Below are 25,040 nucleotides of genomic sequence, written 5' to 3' on the forward strand. Positions count from 1 at the left end.
TCCTACGCCTTTCCTATCCCATCGTTGCCATAAGACCTATCTGTGTCTGTGCGACGTAAAGCCCCTAGCATATATAGAAAAAAAAAAATCGTTTTAAAGATCGAGGAGCCCTCAGATACCGAAAATCATTGTCTGTATCACTTCTGCAGTGAACGCCAGAATTTGTCACCTCCGCTACGCAGTACTTGCCCCGAAGAGAGTTACTAAAAGGTGTACTTTCCCCCCCACCCCGAAAGACATGTTCAACAGTGAAATTAAGTTTAGAAAGTGTAAAGACGACAAACCACCTCTTTTTCTACTATGAACATTTCTGAGACCTCTATTAGACAAGATTGGTTCGAGCCACTCAAGTAGAAGAGAGAAAGTTTTGAAACTTGGTAAGAAGCCCCTCAAAAGGAAAGTTTTGAAACTTCAATGACATATCCAAGCCAATGCAGCACCACTCTATAAATAAATTGTTGTCAATACTCGCAAAAACATTCAGTTCTTTTTACTTAGGATATATTTTACTTATTGACATATACGGCCATGCGAATACAAAGGGGCAAGAACGCGATCCTAGCGGCTGAATGGTGAACTAGGATGCCACCCGTTTCCATGAGTGCATTTCAAGGCCTTGTATTATAGCATAGGCAACGCTCTTACACTATACAATGAAACAAGATAACAAGATGCTTACCTGTGCTGCCAAATGTGGCTTCCGATGCCTTGCTAGCTACACTGGCAAAAGTTAAACTGTCGTTGATAGGTAGGAAAGGAACTCCCTCAGACTCCTTGGCCTCTGCCACTGTTGCTGGCTGTTGAGCAGGTGGTGGCTGCGAGAAAATCTGTCCTAGTTTGGGTTTAAACTCTGAGGTAGTCAGATCACTAGCTGTTGTTGCTGGAGGTGGTTTTGTGAATTCGAAGGTGAAAGGCTTTGATGGTTCTGCAGGAGCCGCAGATGTAAATGTACTCTTGCTGAAGACGAAAGAAGGTGTAGCTGTGCTAGGGGCTGTACAAGTCGCTTCATTCTCCGCAGGTCGCAAACCAAATACTGGAGTTGCAGAGACTGCACTACTGGTACTACCTGGCACTGTTCCAAAAATAGAGGCTGTTGTTGGTTTGGTGTCAGCGATAGCCTGTCCAAACAAGGAGGTGATCTTAGGGAATGCTGCGGGCGACTGACCAAGCAGAGGTTTGTCGCTTCCAAAGACAGATGTGGTGCTGGTGGTCGGGATCCGGGGTTGGGTGAAGGACTGGCCACTGAATAAGGAAGTTGTAGCTGCAACTGTAGAAGTAGTAGCTACTACTGTAGTTGTCAATGGCTCACTGACGGATGGTGTTGATGTGGTTGTTGAACTTAGAGTAAAAACAGAGGCAGTAGTTTTAGATCCAAAACTAAACAATGATGAAGTAGTAGTAGTAATAGCAGCAGCAGTAGTAGTAGTCGTTGTCGTAGCAGTAGTAGTAGTAGTCGTCATAGAAGGGGTCAAACTGAACGTGGACAATGGTGTAGATGACGATGTCTGGTCAAACACTGAGGCCGTGGTGGTCACTGCCTGGGTCCCCAGTTTGAAAACAGATGTAGTAGTTGATGCCCCAAAACTGAATGTGGTAACTGCGGTGGTTGCAGTCAAAGAACTAAACTGCTGAGCAGCAGTGAACCGCTGACCAAATATACTTGGCATGGGTCCTTCCTGAGTTGAAGGTACACTGAAGAGAGATCCCTTTGTACTAAGTCCAAAACTTGCTGGCTGGCCAAAGACAGGATTATTAGCTGCTGCACTGAAGATCGACGACACTGTGGTTTTGGGTACACTTGTAGATGCCAGACTTGGCACAGATAACTGCGGAGGAGATAGAACACATTTCTTTGGTTTATCATTAACCCCTGATGGAGTAGCGGTCTTGCTGGACTGCTGCTCCTGTAAGAGGAAATAATTACACATCAGAGTACAATATACAGAAAAACCTGTCTTAAACACATTTAGTAAGCAGAAATATGGCATTAATGGAAAATTATCTGTCTCTTGACGTGGGCATACCATGCAATGCAAACCACCCTGGATTAAGTGGGAACTGTAAAACACATGCCCAAATAGGCTCTTAAACAAAAAAATTCCAGTCCCCGCAGTGAGTCATTAGGCAGTATTTTAAACATTCTATACAGTCAGTGATGCAATCATTCAATCTTCTCCAGTCCCTTTCTTTTTGGAATTAACTGCTGGGTATTCCCTTGATAGACTGGACACTCCACTTTCCATATGGTATGCTGGCCGCTGGCAATGTAACAGAGCTACAGCAATTTGCCCTATGACAGAATGATCTGGATAGGGTTGATGTAATTTATGAGACTAAAGTTTCAGTGGAAAGTCAGCCTATCAAGAACACGACCATTGCAACTCAAGATATTCAGCTTGGCTGCTGGAGAATGTAAAGTACAGGACTGTATTGGTTTAAATAAAATAAAAGGTTACGATTCAATGAATAGGGAACATACTCTTATTTTCCAGTACACCTTAATTCAGTGGAAAATTTACTTTTCGGCAGAATTATTTCCCAGTCACTTGTGATTCAGCTGAAGATAGGTTTTACTGTCCTTTCCTGGACACTGCACACGAGAACATTTTCTATTCTTCCCATCAATTACACCTAGCCAGTCTTCTGAGGTTGAGAGCTTTTTACATTATTCACCATGAAATCCTTTTGTCTTTCATATAACCTTCTCCAATAAGCTCATGAAGTTCAATTCTATCCTCATGTGTAAAGTTTGAAATACACTTACAACATGAATTAGAAATGGTTGTTTTGGGCATTTTAGCTGGATTTATTCCTTTCGACTCATGGCAGGCATTTCGAGCGGTGGAGCCAACTGATGTTCCTTTTCCACTGGGAAGGGTTTGATTTTCTCCAGAGTTCTTTTCCTCTCCGTGACATCTGAAGTTCAGTGATGTACCACAGTAAGTTACTGTATGCACTAAGGGAATAATTATTTGATTGCTATGTTTAACAGTTCACTGTATTCTTAATTAGTACTGTTAATTTGAAATGTTCCAGGAGCTATTTTCCTAACCATGATAAAAATGTGCGTATGTCAATTGTTTTTCATAAAACTACCCTTGACATTGGTATGGGAGAATGGTGATACACAGAAAGCACTGAAACCATAAAACCGTAAATCTGACCGAATCCTAACTGGCTTCTGCACGTAATTAGTGGAAGGAAGGAACAAAGGTTCCGAAGGAAACTACTCAACATGTAGGTAGTTGTCGCAAGAGGAAATACCCTCATAAACCTGTAACTGTACAGGGTCTGGTACCACGTTTCAGGCATGTTGCATTATGTAAACACATCTATCTGTTTCAACACCTTCGCTCTAATATAGTCAAATATTTACAATATCCATGGATAACCATTCACAGATGCGAACGAAGGACGTGTGGATGCAGATAACATTTTGTATATCCAAGCAAGGTTGTAACTGTATGTTCTATACATGGATTTTAATGATAATGCATTCTCTACACTACTAGTATGACTACTTACATCGGCATCTGAATCTGGCTCACAACCACAGCAACCTGGACAAGGAGATTTCTGCTTATACGAGAAGAAGTTCTCGGGTAGCTTCAGTTGAAGAGCTTTAGCTCTTTCCTCAGGAGTAACTGTTAACCGGTAAACCTCCTGAACTTCACTTTCTTCAGGTTCTTGTCCCTCTGTAAAAAAAAAAAACTTTACTCAGATAATCTGAAACCCCAAGGGTCAGCAGAGAAGCAGGTTACCTTATTCCACATCTAAACCCTAGCAACAATATCAGTCATTGCTAGCCAGTAACACTGCAGATAGGAATAGACCCAGTAAAGGATATAAAATACAACAAAATAAAATTTAATACGTTGAACTTACTGTACTGTAGCCCTGATGAGAAGTTACTGCATTAAATATGCCTGCCTGAGGAACACCAGTCATTTTTAACTCTTTGAGAGGAAGATTTTTGAAGCAACGACATATCCCACATTTTAGGTTTTTGCAAACTCATAAATAAACTGCATTATGAATTACTGCACAAGACATATAGTACGAGTACAATGTGTTTTTGTTTTTTAATGGGATGGTTATACATTTAAAAAAATGAAAAATCACACAATGTTTATGGTTAACAATAACTTTTGTGAGGTTTTCCTCAAAATATTTTACTTTTCCATACTGAAGTGTCATTATGGTAGGTCATGTTCCAATTCCATTTCTGGCTTGATACCATTGATAATATAGTTGTTTGTCCATTGCTATTGCTTGCTTTAGCTTCCACCTTGAACCTTTCGACTAATGTAGAGGTCTGTTCGACACACTCACTCTACCTCAAAAATCGCATGTATCCTCGATATGGGATTTCTGATTGCTTGAAAAGTTGAATGTCAAAATATTTTGACAATTGCCTATGCAGAAAGGTGGATGCACATGTGCAGATCCCTCTTATCAAACCTTAGAACTTCTGTGAGTAATCTTTCTCCCAATACAGCTAGATATTCCATGGCATACAATCAACTCTTGCTACAGGTCTGTCCAACTATCATGGCATCAACAAGTACTGCAGATCATGTCAGCTGCAGAAGGTGAAAGTACTTGTATTCCCAACAGCAACATTGAGGATATCGTACGAAATGGAAACTGTCACGTCTCAGGTATTTCAGAGTTTAGTGCTGGTGAATCAAGGGTTGAAGAAACCTCAAGAGGATGAACGTAATACCAATACACACGTTGTTCCAAATGCTGTGTCACAGTAGAATGCTTCAAGTGACGACAGTGGGCATTTAGACATTTTTCCCTCCATACTATAGAACTATAACAACTGTGCGAGGCCTCTTGAAAGGCCTGGTGCAGGTCTTTCGAGGTGATACGTGACCTGCATGTATATTTTTCTGCGGTCATCAAATGCCTTCTGTCTGTCAGGATGTTCTTATATACATAAAAAGACCTTTCAACTACACATGAAGTCACTGGTGCATATTTCAAATGAGGAATGATATTGGAAGATACGTTCTCATTCTCGGGGAGTTGCATGGACAGACTGTTTTGGCATACATTTGAAAAAATTTTGTATCCTGGGTTCTTTTTCAGTACATCATTGTATTTTACTGAAACACACTCAGCAATTTCTCTCAGCACACACTCAATTTACTGATTGCATCTTCCACTATAGACATAGATTCATGGAAGGGCAATCCAGAAGTTTCCAGCTTTTTCATGCTGTTCGGAATCAGACTAAATAGCTTACAATGCATGAAGTCGATGAAGCCACCTTTGAATCTTAAAAGGCACTCATACACTGGCGCACAGACACTGCACTTTCGGGAGGAAATGTTTCCACCCCCTGAATTCACTGGTGGTGATTTTTGTTTTAAGAAGAAGTACGAGGTAATCATCCTCTCTGAACAAATTAGTGGAAAAGAAATATAAAATAATAAAATTATTTATTCAACAAAGGAATTTGCAAACGCAGTACAAAATAAAACAAATTTATTGAGTTAGGCTGGAAAATTACTAACGAATTAAAAAGGAACGCGTGTTCCCTGAGTAACAGTACACTTGTAATCTATATACCCTTGATTAACCCACTGTCACACATAAAGCGGATGAGATCAGCAGTAGTCGCATCATTGGTTAGTATGCGTTCGAGTGTTTCCTGCAGGATGAGGCTCCATCTTAGGCCGGAGAGATTGGCGCACACTGTGAAGTCGGCACCACAAGAACACATTGGGGGGGGGGGTCTTCCGCCTTCAGGAGATAAGAGTGTGTAAATTGAAAACGACCTATTCTAAGCCTACACAATACTATGGCCTCTCTCCGCGAAGGCCGGGAAGAGGACCGCCACACGGTAGTTTTCTTAATTGATCTCAGCTTGTTAGGAGTTCGGATAGTTAGCCACTCTGATTCCCAGGACGCCAAGATGGTTCGACGTAGCAGCGAACAAATATCTTAAGCAGGTACATTAACAGGTCTTGGAGGTAAAAGTACCGTTTCTTTTGCAGCTTCATCCACAAGTTCGTTTTCCGCAATCCCAACGTGGCTTGGAAGCCACGCAAAAGTGATTTTGGTGCCAATATCACTTAACCTGGCTAGAAGGTCGCGAATCTGCTGCACCAGGGGATGTTGTGAGAAACAGGCTTCAATAGACTGCAGAGGGCTTAAAGAGTCTGTACACATAAGAAAGTGGTTCCTTTCGTCACCCAGTGCAAACTACAGAGCCTCTAAGATGGCGTAAAGCTCCGCAGTATACATGCTACATACACTAGGAAGCGACGTCTTTGTGCTCATATCATCAGTGACGAAAGAGCAACCAACATTATCTCTGTGAAGATATGTTTTGCAGCTGTATATTGGTGAACGAAGTCCTGAAAATACCTCCCATAAACGGAGGAATCAGTGTTCACCTTGGGTCCAAGGAGTAGATCTAGACATATATCCACTCGCGGAACTAACCACGCAGGTAGTTCGCTAAAAGTTTGTTCAAGACAACCACCGATATCGAGATTCAAATCACGACAAGCTATCAATTCGAAACCCAACTGGCCATGTGGCATTTGACCGGTCTTCGTACCTCTGGTGGTATTGGGTACTAAAGATGGATTTACAGCTTGGATGTAGCAGCATTTCACTAATTCTGACAGCGAACGTGAAGAGTAGCTGCTGCCCCCTTATCCGTAAAGGTGGAACTCCTGCTTCAGCGAGTAGGCTGGGAATGGGGCTAGTATGGAAAGCTCCCGTTGCCAGCCTAACTCCACTATGGTGAATACTGTGTAAAAGGCTGTGTAGATTTTGATGCTGAGCCATAAGCCGCACTTCCATCGCCAATTCAGGAGAAGACTGTTGCCATGTAAAATCGCAAGTCTCTTCATGCAGGCAACCTTCAACTGACGGATGTGGGGCTGCCACGTTAGTCTCTTAACAAAATGGAGACCCAAGAATCTGAAGGTGTCTACCACGGGAAAGACATTGTTTCGCAAGCGGAGCTCTGGTTCAGGACGTAAAAGTCAACGTCGACAGAAGTGTACAACCGAGGTTTTCGCTGCTGAAAATCGAAAACCATGTTGCAGGGCCCATCTATCGACTCTGTTAATAGCTTGCTTTAGCTGTGTCTCAGCTGTAATGTAGAGCTAAATCGTCTACATACAACGAAGGAACGACTGCGGGCCTAGCAGCGGCGTGACACTCAGTACAGATTGCTGAGGTACTCCATTTTCCTGAACGTAATATTGAGAAAATGCATTCTCTACTCAGCCTCTAAAGAGCCGGGACATGAAGTTCTCAATGAACGTTGAGAAATTTCCCCGAAATCCCCACTGGTATAGAGTGGAGAGAATTCCATATCGCCAGGTAGTATCGTAAGCTTTCTCCAGGTCAAAAAACACGACGACTAAGTGTTCCTTCCAGAGAAAGGCCTCCTGAATGGCACTCCAGTCTGACCAGATGATCAGTGGCAGACCAATGAGAGCGAAACCGACGCTGGTAGTTAGACAAGATACCTTCCTTTCCAATGGCCCACACAAAACGCTGGTTAACCATCCTTTCAAATAGCTTACAAAAGCCATTTGTACGGCATATTGGCCTAAACTATCCAGAAGTTTTGGTATCACAATTCCCTCATGCCACTGAGATGGAAAGACTCCCTCACTCCATATTCTGTTGAATACGGTGAAGATATCCTTGAGACATCTGTCACTCAAATGCTTAAGCATTTGATTATGGATTTTGTTCGGTCCAGGAGCAGTCCCTCTGCATAGCGCGAGTGCACTCCGCAACTCCCACTCCGTGAAAGGCACGTTGAGGGATGTGAAGCACTAGAGGCGAAAGAGAGATGGTGTGCCTCTGCTTTGCGCTTAATTGGTAGAAATGCAGCGTCATATCCCCCAGAGGTGAACGTATCTGCAAAATATGTGATGTGGTCTACAATGACTGAAGGAATCTTAACAATATCTCCATTAATGGAGATAACGGGAACTGAGGGCACACACTGTACTCCGATAATACGGCGGAGTTTTGTTCACACTTATGATGACTGAGTATGTGCCATCATGGAAGACGCATACTTTTCCCAAGTAGCTTTCTTACATTCTCGAATCAAAAAACAGGCTTTCACGCGCAGACGCTCAAATGTGATAGGATTTGCCATTGTAGGATTCCGACGATAGTGCATAAAAGACCGTCGGCGATCACGTATGGCTACTGCAATTTCGTCCGTCCACCATGGGACCTGTTTCCGGCGACGAATACCGGACAAGGATGGAATTGTTTCCTCTGCAGCAGTCAAAATTTCAGTAGTAATGGAAGAAACAGACTCCAGCATACCTTCGGCCATCACTGCGCATTTCGAAAATTCTGGCCAATTTGCCCGCTGAAGTAACCAGAGTTTTGGTACTTCAGACTGTCCTAGATTCAAGAGAGATAGTGACTACTTTCCCATAATTCTATCACAGAAGTCGTCGTGTACTTGCCACTGTAGCAGGGGAACTAGCGCACAGCTGCACAAAGCGACATCCAAGTGTAAGAACGTGCCATGTGCGCTGCTGAAATGTGTCGGTTCCCCTGTATTAAGCACACACAGATCAAATAGGTTCATCAGTCGCTCCAGCATCCTCCCCCTAGCACAGGAAGACTGAGAACTCCCATAGTGTGTTACAGGCGTTCACGTCTCCCAGCATGAGGAAAAGAAGAGGCAACTGAGCGATCAAATCTTGTAGTGCACGCATTTCAAGATCGTAGTCCGCTGGAAAGTACATATAGCACACTGTTGTCATTACCAGCAACGGAGTGCGAACTGCAACAGCATCTAGCCGAGTACGGAGCGGTACTTCTTCGCTGAAGATGTCTGAGCGAACTAGGGTAGAAACGCCCCCAGTTGCTGCGCCATCCACAGCTACTCGTCTTTAGAGTAAAGACGAAATCCTCTCAGTCGTGTCGTGTCCAGGTCTGAAACGTGATTCCTGTAGAAAGACTATGGAGGCCGCGTAGACGGTTATCAATTGAAGTATCTCAGCTAGGCGACAGTAATAAGTATTGCAAGTAATCAACTTCATTTTCCGTATCAAAATTTAATCTCTAAGTTTTACAATATTTAAAATTCTTCCACCGTCTTGATACTTTTTGTTTTTTAACAAGTCTCTTAAACATCAAATAGTAAACCTCTTTCATCAAAACAAGCCACACCTCTCCACCTAACAAGTGACGAAAGACGTGAAAACAACCGGATGCCGTCTTAAGACAAACTTTTTACAAACTGTTCTACAGAAATACTTCATTCAAGGATCTACAAGTTTCCACAATCAATGATTTTATAGATAAACTCACAAGACTCATAGTGAAACTATAATTTTTAACCCAATCAGTGTTTTTAATAATAAGTTTTTAATAATACGTTATAGTCCAACTAACAATCGCCTTCAATGCAACCTCCCCTCCCAACCCCACCCATCCACCCACATGCGCATGACTAACACTTGTTTTTAAGGTTTTAAAGTAAATTGTGAGATCGTTCTTAGTTATTTTTACCTATGCTTATTGTAAACAGCTGATAATGAATGCAAAGCATTCGAAATATGTTGTGAATTTGATTTTAATGTCTGTTTAAATAGCCTGAGGCTAAATAAAAGAGAAAGTATCGATTAGGTGGAATTTTTGCTTTCATTAATTATTTGGAGTAATATTTCAGTTCCACTGCAATAGTGCCAATGTGTGGATAGATAGCGCCTCGAATTCAGAGCAATTTCTTGCCCTTCGTTTGATCCATTACCGCCGTCTTTGTCGGTATCTTTGTTGTCATCACCATATAAGACAAGGAGTGGTTGAGGCTTCATTGTCTCCTCAGGAGGAGGAGGCCTGGTAACCGGACACTCAGCGGACAGTGATCTCATTGATCGGGAACAGTGGGCCCTCTTTCTGGAAGAACTAGGTTGGTGCCTCTCGCTTTTGCCCACTGTTTGTCTTTTTCGGAGGAGAGCAGGCAGATGGCTTGCCGGATTTCTTCGGGGATCCTGTAACCCCCGATTGAGTTGGAGAAGGCTTCTTCTCCAATTTCTTACGGGAGCTCTGTGGCTTCACCTCTCCTCCTTTATGGTCTGGGCATTGGAAGGAGGGCTGGACTTCAGCCCTATTTGGGGATGCCTTCCCCACCCCGCCCTGTTGGGGGAGGACTTCCCAGCCGAAGGGGAAGGATGTCGGCGATAACGGAAGTTCCGATTTTTCTGCCATTAAAACTCCAGTTTCTTTAGGGATCATATTTTGTTGCCGACTTTCTGATGCATTTTCAGTACTGGTGTTCTGTACAAAACTGTGGAGTGATCCGCACGTTTGCGACCTTTTCAGCGAAGGAGATGGAGAACTCCAGAGCATTACAAGTCATTACTTTAATTTAGAAAAGGTATACATTTATTATTCAACCTATTCAATACATACAGTACCAAGTTATGTGGTTAAATGGACATAAAAGATTTGAATATTATGGACATGTTTCGCCCTTCTTATTGGGCATCATCAGCATATTAACTAATCTTAAAACAAACATTTTTAAAGAAACGATAACAATTGTAGTTTATACGAATTGAGCTAAGATTTGTTGTGATATTATAATTTATGGAACAGTGGTTAAGAAATATGATATTGGGAAGTACAAGCACATGTTAAAATTACTGTAGACTAATTTAAAATCTTGTCTAAAAAAGTATTTGTATTGATATAAAGTTCTAAAATCGGTGTATGTCTGGAACTGAAATGGATCCTCTTCATTGTGAAAGTCAGCATGTATTTGCTGCGGTAGCTGCTAACGTAGGTCAGAATGGTGAATTTTGTTTATATTATACGTTCCAACATTAAAAGATAGATTGAATAATAATTAACTGAATAATAAATGTATACCTTTTGTAAATTAAATGTGAACTCCAGAGCAGCCACAGACTTGAACTTCCTCCAGGTGTCAGGATAAGATAGCTTATCTCCTGGATCTTATTTTCCTGACTGAATGTGGGGCACTCCTTTGAGATTGGAGCATGCGCACCCGGGCAGTTGACACACACAGGTGCAGTCAATCCCAGCATGCTCGCACTTCCCACACATTTTACAGGTCGTTGTACCTGTACATCGCAATGAGGTGTGGGCAAACTTTTGACAGTAATAACACCTCATTGGTGCTGGAATATACGGACGAACATTCAGACTATACATTGCTACTTTTATCCGTTCAGGTACGGTTTCGGCGTCGAAGGGAAGGATGAAAGCACCCGTATCGAGTAGCTTATCACCCACACGCCTCTTCAACCTCTTCACGTCTGTTACACCCCGACGTACCGAGGTACCGGATCATAGTATCATCGGAAGACTTAACCACATCCCTGTGGAATATAACTCCCTTGTAGGAGTTAAGGGTTTGGTGCTTCTTGATTTTCACCTCTACCTTTCCGAACAACTTAGCTTTAAGCAGCCGTCTGGATTGTTCAGCCGTAGATGTCTTTGTAAGTATGGATCCATCGTGGAGCTTGTGCATCTCGTCGACTTCACCAGCAACAATTTCTTCAATCAAATTGCTGATCATGAAAGGACATTCATCAAGAAAATTTACCACTGACCCTGGAAGCAACCAGGAATCGAAGAAGACGTTCGTCACTTACATATTCCACTGGAACTGGAGTATACCGCTTGCGTTTTTTGCCAATCTTAGACGCAGTTTTTTGAAGGGTGCCAGCCTTTGAAAAAGAAGAAAGAAGAGAGAGGTTCCGTTTTTTGGTCCCACGAGTACTCCGGAAATATCAAGTCGACCATCGGCAGAGCCAGGGAGTAGTACCGAAGTCAAGGCTATATACTCCAGAAGGCGCCTGGTATCTGGAGGGGGTCGCTAAGAACTACTCTCCCAGTAGTCATGCATCACCTCGCCATGACCCCAAACTTGTGGTTGGGGGAGGATAAAACCTCCGTACAAACCTATTCTGCCAGAGGCTGAAAGGGTTGCCAGACAGGAAGAGTAATGAAATTTAAGGTGAGAATGAAGGGTAGAAATAGTGGTGAAGAATAAAGAGCACATACACCTCTCAGGCAACTCGGGGGACACGCTAGTCTGGCTCTACACCGAGGCCAATTCAGCACGGGTAACCCCGAGTTTGCACAGCCCTCCGGATCAACAAGCACACAAGCCCCCGCACCGATGTCAAGGTCATGGTGTCCCCAGAGGGGGGCCTGACTTCACTGCTTCAAAACGTTCATTAAAGAAGTTCACAGCTTCTATCCATGTTCCCCATCTGGTGGTTACAGGCTGTGGAGGTAAAGGCACATCTGGTAACAATTTCTTGTAACACTGCAAGCTACGGGGGAGATTTGCAGAAAAATTGTCTTGCTGCTGATGGTAAACCATTCACTTCAGGTAATTTTTTAAAAATGTAATCCGTGCCAAATCTGTGAAGTGGACCGTATTGGGGCAAAACACAGACAACACAACCACAGCTTTTAGCATTTAGGATTCAGAATCCTAGTAGAGTACCAACAAGTTTTCTTCATTAATCATTACCTCTAAGTCTTTTGTTAAAGAATCGCAAAATTGTAGCATGATTTGTCTGTTCCAGTGGTTTGCAGTAAATTAAATAAGACTTACATGGAGCCTCTGGATCCAAATCACTTGGTAGGAGATTTGCAATGAAATCCCAAAGCATCGGTCGACTCGTCAACGGCGATCCACACATATGAATCGCCAAGTTCAGCTCTAATAGTTCCCATCGTATCAATGTTAGCACGAGTTCAAATAGTTTTTCCAGAGTGTTGATTCATCCAGAAATTTGAAGTTGCAATATTTGCGTAGGAATCCTTGAAACTTCAGCACTCCAAGTTTATACCAAAGTACGTTTGCAGCAACCACTGTCATGCACAAATCCTTATTAAATTCAAAGGTAGAAGACAAAGAAGGTTCCAGCACCCCTTGTGTAAGAACAACTTGTTTCTTCAACAGAGCACATTTTTTATTTCTCGCATGAAGATCAGTTTTTAAATGCTGTTCTGACTGACTTCATGGAGCACTCAATAAGTTTGTCACACACTCCACATGGCATGATTTTACCGTCATTTGTAATGGCATCAATCGAAAACCAATCTTTGAACTTTGATGCTAGTTTGGATGCAAATGGTGCCATAGCGATTCGCTAACTGACTCAGAATATCGTTCGAGTAAGTGTTTTCTTTTACCGGTTCTTTTTGCCAAGCAGTCATCCCACCTGCAGGGTAACTTTCACTTTGTGTCTTTCTCCATAATAACAGCGACATGTCGTTGACCCCTCTTTCACACTGTACTGTTACTTCATCAACATAGCTCCGGGACGAGATTCTTGGACACAATACTTAATTTTAAATTATTAAATTATTTTTAAATGTTAGAGATGTGCAGGCTTTTAAAACTATTTCCAAATGTTTTAAATTGATGTAAAGTTAGTGAAAAAAATTGTGTTTTCTTTCAAATACACAATATCATTCAGAATACTTAAAATATGTATTATTTATCAAAATATTTATTACACATCGAAATATGTAAAGATACGTAATTTTGAACTCCTGGAATAATGGTCGTTTCAGTGCGATTCGCCAACATTTTAGCTTTTGTTGTAGCTACATATATGGAAACAATATGCAATTGCATATAATCCGGGCTCTACTTACGACACATTAGATTTCTATTAGAGATGTTTAGAACTTACGAGTTTGATGTGTAATATTAAGTAAAGAGATCCAAAGGATAACTGGTAGAGAGAAAAAGCCAGTGAGGAACAAGACAAAAAATTCGTACAACAAAGTACCGGTAGTATTGTGTAGTAGTAGCTTATATTAATTACCTTGTTGTGTGAGTTTTGTGAACTATCACAGACAATATTTCTTTCCTTTCATTTTTATAGGCAATATTTCTTTCCTTTCATTTTTATTTGCACAGAATAAGTTATTTTATTTTTCCCTTTTCTTCCCATTATTCCGTAAATAATGGCTAAGCAGTGCAACTGTAGGAACTGCGGGTGTGGCCAGGCATTAAGGAGTATGAGGGAGGAGTTGGAGAGTTTGAGGGAGATAATTAGGATTCTCTCAGCCGACAGGAAGGAAAGTAGGCCTCCCTCAAATAAAGTACAGGATACAGTAGGTGTAAAGGAAGGATGGGAAGGAAATGGGGGAATTGTAGAAGACATGTGGTCTAATGTTTTAAGGGGAAGGAGATTGCAGGCTAAGGGCTCTGATCAGGATCAGAATTCAGGACAGGTGTCTGTTAGAAATCGGTACGAGTCACTGCAGGTAGAACAACCAAGGGAAGCTGAGGAACAGGGAACTGTCGCTGATATGTGTGGAAGTAGGAGGAAGGGAAAATGTAGGAAAGGGAAATGTAGATAGATAGATAGATAGATAGATATGATTTATTTTAACTGGCAAAGTTAGGGACAAGTGTCCCTGTCTTACACTTAACCAGTAAAATACATAATTAACATAAAAATATAGAACATACTGAATAAATGAAAAAGAGACTGAAACAAATTACTACGCTACTATGCTATCCTGCTGTACATAAAAATAACTATTATAATACACAATATAAATTAACATTTTGCTTCCTACGAAGAAATTAACATACAACAAAGAACGAATTACAATTTCAATAATAATAATAATAATAATAATAATAATAATAATAATAATAGTGTAATGTAGTGTTGTGGAAAGGAAAAGACAGGTGGAACAGGGTCATGGGAGGGAGAAAAGGGAGGAGGAAGTAGCTTCTGCAGCAGTGAGAGAAGATAAGGCTGACCAGGAGGGGAGGGGATCAAATGAGGTGGGTAGGGTTGAGGCTCTGGTCATGGGGGATTCCATCGTTAAGACCTGTGGGGAAAGTGTGTGGAGGAAACGGAACCAGGGTAGAGTGTTATCCAGGAATTAGGTTGAGGCAGATGTTCAGGAAAGTAGAAGAGAAGGAAGAGGGAAAGGAGAAGGTGGTAGTGTTTCATGTTGGTACTAACAACGTAAGGCAAGCAGGTATAAGTACCAACATAGTTGGGGATGTGTGGGATCTGGTAAATGCAGCATGGAGGAAGTTTAAGGAAGCGGAGATTGTTATCAGTGGATTACTCTGTAGGAGGGATACTGACTGGAAGGTGATTGGGGATTTAAATGAGACTATGGAGTGGGTATGCAGGAAACTGGGAGTGAGATTTCTAGATCGTAATGGGTGGGTAGGAGATAGGGATCTGCGTCCACATGGCTTTCACTTAAATCGCAGTGGTACATATAAGCTAGGAAACTTTTTTAGAAGGGTTACAGGCAGGTACATTCAGGGAAACAGGGTGGTCTAGGGAGCGGTGTTAAGCGAACAGAGAACTGGAAATCAAGTAGGGATGACAAAAATGTTAGTCCTCAACTGTAGAAGCATTGTAAACAAAGGAATCGAATTAAGTAATTTAATAGATATATACTTACCAGATATTGTAATAGGAGTTGAATCATGGCTGAGAAATGATATAATGGATGCAGAGATAATCTCACGGAACTGGAGTGTGTATCGTAAAGATAGGATAGGAATGATGATGATGATGATGATGCTTGTTGTTTAAAGGGGCCTAACATCGAAGGTCATCGGCCCCAGGATAGGAATGGTAGGAGGGGGAGTATTCGTTCTGGTGAAAGAAGAATTTGTAAACTACGAAAAAAGTTAAGGAAGAAAAACATGAAATTCTGGGTGTAAGGCTCTTCTCTAAAGATAATAGGCAACGTGATGTCTTTGGAGTGTAGAGACTGGGAAAGGGTAGCGCTGACGCCGATTCAGAATTATTTGATAAGATAATCAGCTATGTTGGAAATGATATGGAAAGGAATGTGATAGTAGCAGGTAATCTCAATTTACCAAATGTCAATTGGGAAGGTAATACGAACGACAGGAGGCATGACCAACAAATGGCAAATAAGTTAATATGGGAAGGGCACCTGATTCAGAAAGTGATGGAACCAACTAGAGGGAAGAATATTTTGGATGTGGTGCTGATAAAACCAGATGAGCTCTATAGAGAAACCAAAGTAATAGATGGTATTAGTGATCACGAAGCTGTTTTTGTCATAGTTAAAAATAAATGTGAAAGAAAGGAAGATATTAAAATTAGGACTATTAGGCAGTATCATATGGCTGATAAAACAGGCATGAGGGAGTTTTTATAAAGTAACTATGATCGCTGGAAAATGGTAAATAAAAATGTAAACAGACTCTGGGATGGGTTTAAAGCAATTTTTGAGGAATGTGAAAATAGGTTTGTTCCTTTAAAGGTGGTAAGGAATGGTAAGGATCCACTATATTATAACAGAGAAGTAAAGAGACTACAAAGGAGGTGCAGACTGGAAAGAAATAGTTAGAAATGGTTATGGAAGTAAGGAGAAATTGAAGGAACTTACCAGGAAATTGAATCTAGCAAAGAAGTCAGCTAAGGATAACATGATGGCAAGCATAATTGGTGGTCATACTAATTTTAGTGAAAAATGGAAGAGTATGTATAGGTACTTTAAGGCAGAAACAGGTTCAATGGTCATTCCAGGAATCATTAATGAACAAGGGGAGTGTGTATGCGAGGATCTTCAAAACACGGAAGTATTCAGTTAGCAGTATGTAAAGATTCTTGGTTACAAGGATAATGTCCAGATAGGGAATGTGAGTAACACTAAAGAAGTGTTAAAATTTACCTATGATAATGATGACATTTACAGTAAGATACAAAAGTTGAAAACTAGAAAAGCAGCTGGAATTGATAAGATTTCTGGGGATATACTAAAGGCAATAGGTTGGGATATAGTACCATCTCTGAAACACTTATTTGATTATTGTTTGGTTGAAGGAGCTATACCAAATGAATGGAGAGTTGCTATAGTAGGCCCTGTGTATAAAGGAAAGGGTGATAGACATAAAGCTGAAAATTACAGGCCAGTCAGTTTGACATGCATTGTATGTAAGCTATGAGAAAGCATTCTTCTGATTATATTAGACATGTTTGCAAATTTAATAACTGGTTTGACAGAAGGCAGTTTGGATTTAGGAAAGGTTATTCGACTGAAGCTCAGCTTGTAGGATTTCAGCAAGATATAGCAGATATTCTGGATTCAGGAGGCCAAATGGACTGTATTGCGATTGACCTATCTAAGGCATTCGATAGGGTAGATCATGGAAGACTACTGGCAAAAATGAGTGCAATTGGACTAGAAAAAAGAGTGACTGAATGGGTGGCTATATTTCTAGAAAATAGAACTCAGAGAATTAAGAGGGGAATTCCTCAAGGCAGTATTATTGGACCTTTGTGTTTTCTTATATACATCAATGATATGTGTAAAGAAGTGGACTCAGAGAGAAGGCTGTTTGCAGATGATGTTCTTCTGTACAGAGTAATAAATGAGTTACAAGATTGTGAGCGGCTGCAGGGTGACCTCGACAGTGTTGTGAGATGGACGGTGGACAATGGTATGATGATAAACTGGGTTAAAAGTCAGGTTGTGAGTTTCACAAACAGGAAAAGTCCTCTCAGTTTTAATTACTGCGTTGATGGGGTGAAAGTTCCTTTTGGGGATCATCGTAAATACCTAGGTGTTAATATAAGAAAAGACCTTCATTGGGGTAATCACATAAACATGATTGTTAATAAAGGGTACAGATCTCTGCACATGCTTATGAGGGTATTTAGGAGTTGTTATAAGGATGTAAAGGAGAGGGCATATAAGTCTCTGGTAAGACCCCCACTAGAGTATGGTTCCAGTGTATGGGACACTCACCAGGATTACTTGATTCAAGAACTGGAAAAACTCCAAAGAACAGCAGCTCGATTTGTTCTGGGTGACTTCCGACAAAAGAGTAGCCTTACAAAAATGTTGCAACGTTTGGGCTGGGAAAATTTGGGAGAAAGGAGACGAGCTAATCGATTAAATGGTATGTATGGAAATTCAAAGTTCCCATGGAGGGAATTAGATATTCTTCCACCAATAGAGCATATAAAAAATCTGATCAAAAATATGTTCCGAGCTGTCAGGGAGAGATGGCGTGGGAGGACATCAGTAGACGAATAAGTTTGAGTGGTGTCTTTAAAATTAGGAAAGATCACAATATGAAGATAAATTTGGAATTCAAGAGGACAAATTAGGGCAAATATTCATTTATAGGAAGGGGAGTTAGGGATTGGAATAACTTACCAAGGGAAATGTTCAATAATTCTCCAATTTCTTTGAGATCATTTAAGAAAAGGCTAGGAAAACAGCAGATAGGGAATCTGCCACCTGGGCGACTGCCCTAAATGCAGATCAGTAGTGATTGATTGATTGAAACATGTATGGTGTATGAGGTGATAAAAAATAATTTAAAAACTAAGTACTGACAAGGCTGACTTTTATCAAAGGTACATTTTTGGAGTACAGTGGGAGTATAACAGTTAGTTAGTGTATAAATTAAATGTTTATATGGTTTTGTGTGTTCTTAAGCAATAAATAAGTTTTACAGATTGTTGCCACAAATGCATGTAAGTGGACTGAAAATATTATTTCTTAGCCAACGAGTAAAAAGGGTAATATTTAATTGCAACTTAAAACATTGGAAATTAGTACTTACCTTCACTTATATCAGTTACATTGAGACCACCCGAGTCAGTAGAAATATCCTCAAACAGGGTCCTTGCCACACCTGAAATAAGACAAAAACAATTAAATGCATGAATAAAAACTCTTTGTTTTAGAACTCAACTTCACCCCCAACAAACATCCAGTGAAAAAGGCCTGATGATCTTTCCTCTTGGAGAGCAACTGCTAGGCTGAGCCATTAGGATAAAAGTCTAAATGTGATAACCACTTGCTGGATCTCTGACCGACTAATAGGAGGGCTGACATCATAGCCATCAACAGAAAGGACATTTATCCCTAGTCAGACATCGACCTTCCTATAAAATTTTTGAAAGTTCCATTCTGCAAAATCCACAATAGAGAAATGGGAAAGTTAATATCCACCTTTTCAATACAATATATTACGTGAAGGTTTACATTTAAAACATCATGTTTATTTACATTTGGTACCGGTTTCGACAATGTTTGATGTCATCGTCAGCCAGGACAACTATACAAAGAAATAGAAAGAACAGTAATACATATACTGAGGGACTCTCTACAAATCATTCACTTCCATCTATACCTGAGAACCACCCCACTAAACGTAGAAAAAAGAAAAACAGCATTAACTATTAAATTTCCACTTTCTTTTATGTTTTTAAACTCCATTGAAATCCTAACTGTATTCCAGATCCGAATGATCACCCTCATTGGAGGACGGATGATTTAATTTCTTTAATAAATCTCTCCCTCTGACCAGAAGTTGAGCAAGCTTCTTTAGTATCCCTTGGGTTCGTGTTGATTTAAGTCCAAATCCTGAGCGAATCCATCAACGTATTCTTGAAAAACAGACGCAATCTCACCTGAAGTATTCAGTCAAGATACCGATAGGAAAAATGTACACTTAATAAAAGAACTATATACTCTAGCACAAAGAGTAGAATTTAGTTAGCTAAAGATTCAATGCATCAGTAAGCGCGAACTGAATCTCACGGAGGTCAATTTTCCCCAACATGAGACAGGGACAAACCCAAAACGAGAAGGACAATCTTCATACTTTGCAATCTTCAAACAGACTGACTTATCAGTCCCTGTTCTACATCCATTTCTTCTTGGTCCCTTGTTTCTATTTCCCAGCTTTTGTAAAGATGTATCTGGATTTTCTATCTTCTTCTCAGTAGCATAACTCATGTCTGAGTATCGAGATCTCAAGTTTATTTTATTATGCAATGGAGTTTACCAGTAGTCTGCGTCTGGATAAAGGGAGAATAAGGGAAGAGACATTAATACAAATGGTAAATGACTGGGAATAAAGGGCAAACACAGGACAAAAGGATCCCTCCGAATACACCAATAAAAGTAATGAGACAGGAACAAACAAGCGACAGTCATATATGGAAAAGAAATTTGAAATGAAGTTCCTTAGATCAGCTATACAGGAAACAAGACAGAATTAGGAATGATCAGATTCAAAGAGATCCGCAGGTCAACGTGACCATGGAAGAAAGGCTAAGTTGAAGTGACAAGGACACGTTAATCGGATGCAGGCGACTTGAACTCCAAGGAAGTATTTTGAGAAGTTCATTCTGGGACGAAGAGCGAGTGGACACCCTAGAGAAAGAAGCATACTACGACCACAATAAATGGAGGCACACTGTTCTAAAACATCCCACCTGGCTTGCTGGAAGGAATTCATGATGACAGAGGAACAAGGAAAGACACATGAAATAGGATAAAAGATTCAGAAGAACTGAAGCTAATTGGGAGAAAGCACTCCTACTCTTAAGACAGCAATGTATGAAGAAGTTGGGAATGCCCTTGAGCTTTTGTGTTTTCAGGTTTGTCCTTGCCTACTCTTTCTGTTGCTCCCTTTTTTGATGCTGACCCAGTTATCGTGTATATCCGATTAAGAGTTCCTAACTTTCTATATATGAATTCATATGACGTGTCTTTCTTCCTTTCCATTAATCCTTGTGTTCGTTCCATGTTCCCAGTCCTTTATCACCCGTAATAACATTTTTTCTTTCTTTCCTTTCTCTGTCTTTATTCAGTTTTTTTATCCCACACTTCCCACATCAACACTGAAGATCTGTCAAGATGACCCCTCAATGATTGCTGAAGCCTGTCCTCATGAAGTTCAGCAGATTTTGTTTTTATAATTAAATTGAAATCAGGAATAAAGTGGTTCAACCTAAAGGAAAATAAATGTAAATTTTACATTCTTACTAGATTAAAAGTGGTACCGGTTTCAACCTCTATTCTGTGTCATCGGCCGATTAAATAAAACTATAAAAAACAATGCATAGGAAAACAATAAGTAAAGGATAAGTCTTTCACAAAAAGCTGTTCAAGAAGCACTATAACACTGCAGGGATTAGCACTGCGTGATGCAAGATCCTAAAATCCAGAAGAAGTCTAATATCAATCTGCTAAGTTATTTTGAATTGATTAAGAGTATTAATAATTATTAACAAGTGTAATTTAGAATTGATAAATTTCACCATTTCTGGACTTATACTGGTACACACTGACTTAGTACACCAGGTTTTTGATGAGTCAATTATCTTTCTTTTTTTCCATTTCATCTTTGTTGAGATCAACATTAGTCAAAATTTTTAACCAACAGGTAAATTGTATGTTCTGTATCGTTATACTCCTTTGCAGAATTAGTGTTTTTTTTTTTCTCTTTCACTAATTAGCACCTGAAATTTCTTATCTAGTTCCCTGTTTTGTATGTAGACTACTTAACATCGATTGTTCAATGTTGTTTTGGGGCTAAGTTCCATTCCAAAGAGGATTTTCTCCAGTTAAATTCAAGTGTAAATTATAAAGAATGACATTCAATCTTGCCTTTTTAAAATGCAGAAATGCAATTTCTTTTCTGAAGCCACATCTCGTTTACTTCAAATTGCAGACTCGTTAACAACCTGGTGTACTTATTTGAATATGCATAATTTATGTTAATATTCTATGCAAACCTTCTCAATAATTGTTGAAATGTTTAAACTTAATAAAATGCTCCTCTTGTGCTTCCCCTCTCCCGAACAGTCCCCACTCCTAGATGGATTAGCAATGAAGCACAAGAGTTTCCCGGGTAGTACTGGCGAGCTTCTCCCACTCTTGTCTTACTGAGAAATCTCTCTTATCATTCCCTCAATTCTGAGGATCGTGATCTCCGGGGAGGTTATTGGTCAGTTGTCCCCATCTATTGCGGTCCTCTGCCAGATGTGCTACAAAGATGTTCAACCCAGTTATATCCTCGATAATGTTTGACCGTCGAGTGGAAACTCGACCACGATCTCTCTCGCCAGGAACATTTCCAAGAATGATAAGTTTTTCTATGCTGTCACTCCCACCTCACTCTGGGATTGAGCTGGTTTATAATGGAATCATTGGTGTGAAATTCATTCCAAGGTATGCGCAACATTTGTTACCAGCAGCATATTTCAAAAGAATCTATTTTCTTCAGGTCTGTAGCATGAAGAGTTCACATCTTGGCTCCATAAAAGAAAACTGAAAACACCAGACTGGATACTACTCGCATTTTCAGTGTAATGAGAGAAAGCTATCCTGCCATAAACGGGACAAATTTGTCATTTTTTTTGGCTATAACTGTTCTCTTAATCTTGGGAGAACAGCTCCCTAAACCGAAAATGACTGAACCAAGGTACAGAATTTCTGAGATGTCCTCCAATGTCCTGTTAATAACATCCTCCAGTGTCCTTTTCCAATGAGCAAGGTCCATCTTTATTTATGGTGTCCATCCAGTGGGTTGTTGGTCTTCCTACCATCCGTTTGCCTGCCACATGCCTCTCCCAAATTAACATAAGTTATCATTGTACACTCCAACCTTATTACAGGCACAAACCATCTCAATCTGGATATGCTGGCCGGATCTAACAATATACCTCAAACACAGTTTACTTTCTATCCATATCATTCCTTAATTTCTCCAGTTTTTATTTTTTTGAATTGTGGACCTTAAGAACTCCATCTCAAATATCTGTAATCTTGACGAGTCACCCTTACTGAGGGTGCGCGTTTCAATACCATCGGTTAAGATCAGTATGAAATATTGATTGAACATCGCCAGCTTTGATTTTCTAATAATAAAATGTTATTTCCTTTACGTCCCACTAACTACTTTTACGGTTTTTCAGAGACGCAGAGGTGCCGGAAGTTAGTCTCATAGGAGTTCTTTTACGTGCCAGTAAATCTGCTGACAAGAGGCTGACGTATTTGAGCACCTTTGAATACCACCGGACTGAGCCAGGATCGAACCTGCCAAGTTGGGGTCAGAAGGCCAGCGCCTCAACCGCCCGAGTCACTCAGCCCGGCAATTGTTTTTCTTGGTACTTTGGGGGTTCCAAAGGGCTTGCTGGTAAAGGTGAGAGAGATCCTGCTCTCTATTTCCCACCTCCTTTGTGGCTAGTGCATGCCAAAAAATTACACTGCCGAGATATCCAAAGTGTTCCACAGTTCCCAATGGACCGTTTCCTAGTATGATGTTAGCTGGTCGTTGCTCCCTATTTATTGCCATCACTACCATTTTGACTTGGGTTATCTACACAGCAAATTCCTGGAACTTTCTATGCGTAGAGCCTCACCCATACTTGTTCCTCATGTTCTGCCCAGATCATGAAGTCATCGGAGAAAGCCAGAAGTTCACCAGAAGTTTCATAACGTTCTTCATTATGTGACGGTGACGAACAATAATGGGAATAATAATGCACTGCCCTGTTGGACTCCACTTTTAGCGTGGAACCAGGATGAATGTCCGTCACCAAGTTGCACACAGCTGGTATAGTAGCTTCAACTTTGTTTTGGGCGCTTCCACCTGATCAACACTTATACATTGTGTTATACAACTTACACATTGTGTTACACAACTTTATTCTATCTCATTTACAGTAGATTAAGACATGGCTGTTGAAGGACATGGAGAAGAAAGGAAACTATGAAGCGAGGATAACAGCCAAATTACCCAAAACTGAGAAAGGGGGAGTAGAAGAAGAAGAATGGTCCTTATTCAAAGAAATCCTTGTAAAAGAAGCCAAGGAAATTTGCGGAAAAACAAGTGCCACACCAAAAGTGAAGGAAACACCTTGGTGGAATGACCGAGTGAACACAACAGTAAAAGATAGAAATATACTGAAAAGAAAATTAGACCTCAAAAAATAGAAAACGGATGATAGACAAAATTAATTAGAAATTGCACATCTAGCACAGGAAAACACTAAATCGAAACTGGCTGTAAAAAGACTGATCCAGGAAGAGACGGAAAAGTGCTTTAGTACTAGGACAGAGGAAGACTGACAAGGAAGTAGGAAACTACTGTACAAAATAGTAAAAGGTAAAAGAAATTAATATATAAACATCCTTGCACTGGAAACAGATGATGGCAGCTTAATACAAACAGAGGAAGAGATCAGGGATGAAATGAAGTACTTCAATTTGCTGTTAAATGGAGATTGGGGCAACACCACCATCAATGACTGTAGTATAGGTAAAGGCCAAAAACAACAAATACCCATTAACATGGCTTGAGGTAGAAACAGCATTAAAAAGCATGCAAAATGGGAAGTCCCCAGGCTTTGAAGATCTCAGCTCTGACATGATAAAGGCAGCTGGAATACCAGGCTTGAATTGGCTATATAGAGTGTTATCAGTGATTTGGGAAAGAAACAAAATCCCAGAAGATTGGAGTAAAGGAGTCATCATCCCACTGTTCAAATAGGGTAACCAATGGAAATGTGGAAATTACAGATGCATCGCGCTGTTGTCACACACACTGAAGCTGCTGGAAAAGAGCATTAAAAAATGAGACTTAGGAAGATTGTGGAACCTTTGCTTGAGGAAGAACACTGATTCAGGAAAGGTCGAAGTACTGTGGATCTTATCTTTGCAGTAAAAATGCTAACAGAAAAGTACTGGGAATATGGAAGAAAACTTGTGATTGCATTTGTGGACAATGAAAAAGCATATGATAGTGTTCCTCAAAATAAGATATGGGAATGTCTGGAAGACCTAAAGGTGCCAAAGTACTTAACTGACAATATCAAGATCCTATACCAGAAGTGCTACAGCTGTGTCCGGATAGGCAATGGACGGTCAAAATGGTCTGAAACAAAGAGATGTGTCCAACAAGGAAGTGCCCTATCACCACTCCTGTTCATAATATTAATGGACAAGGTCATAAAATCTATCAAGAAAAATGAGAGTGAACCAAACGCCCTGGTATTTGCTGATGATGTGCTTTTATGGGGAGAGACAAGCTGAAGTTGAGAAGATAATCAATGGAAGAACACATTCAAAAATTTAGGACTGAAGATGAGCAAAACAAAGACAGTGGAAATGACCTTCAATAGGGAAGGAAGAAGATCAAATATACCGTATTTACGCAAATAATCCCCGCACCCTAACTTTAGGAAGGCTGATTTTGAAAA

At 40.4% G+C, this 25,040-nt stretch overlaps 1 protein-coding gene across 1 annotated transcript in view; it reads right to left on the reverse strand.

Annotated features, from left to right (window-relative positions):
- Nup358 (Nucleoporin 358kD) overlaps nucleotides 1-25,040 on the reverse strand; it is a 343,965-nt gene that overhangs the window by 42,018 nt on the left and 276,907 nt on the right. Inside the window, exons 25-27 of the mRNA XM_067157834.2 lie at nucleotides 18,605-18,676; nucleotides 3,526-3,695; nucleotides 680-1,904 (exon numbers count right to left, since the gene is read on the reverse strand). Coding sequence (XP_067013935.2) covers nucleotides 680-1,904; nucleotides 3,526-3,695; nucleotides 18,605-18,676 — 1,467 coding nt within the window. The remainder of the gene's footprint in view (nucleotides 1-679; nucleotides 1,905-3,525; nucleotides 3,696-18,604; nucleotides 18,677-25,040) is intronic.

Source organism: Anabrus simplex, chromosome 14 (genome assembly GCF_040414725.1).
Source record: "Anabrus simplex isolate iqAnaSimp1 chromosome 14, ASM4041472v1, whole genome shotgun sequence".
NCBI classification, from domain to species: Eukaryota; Metazoa; Arthropoda; class Insecta; order Orthoptera; family Tettigoniidae; genus Anabrus; species Anabrus simplex.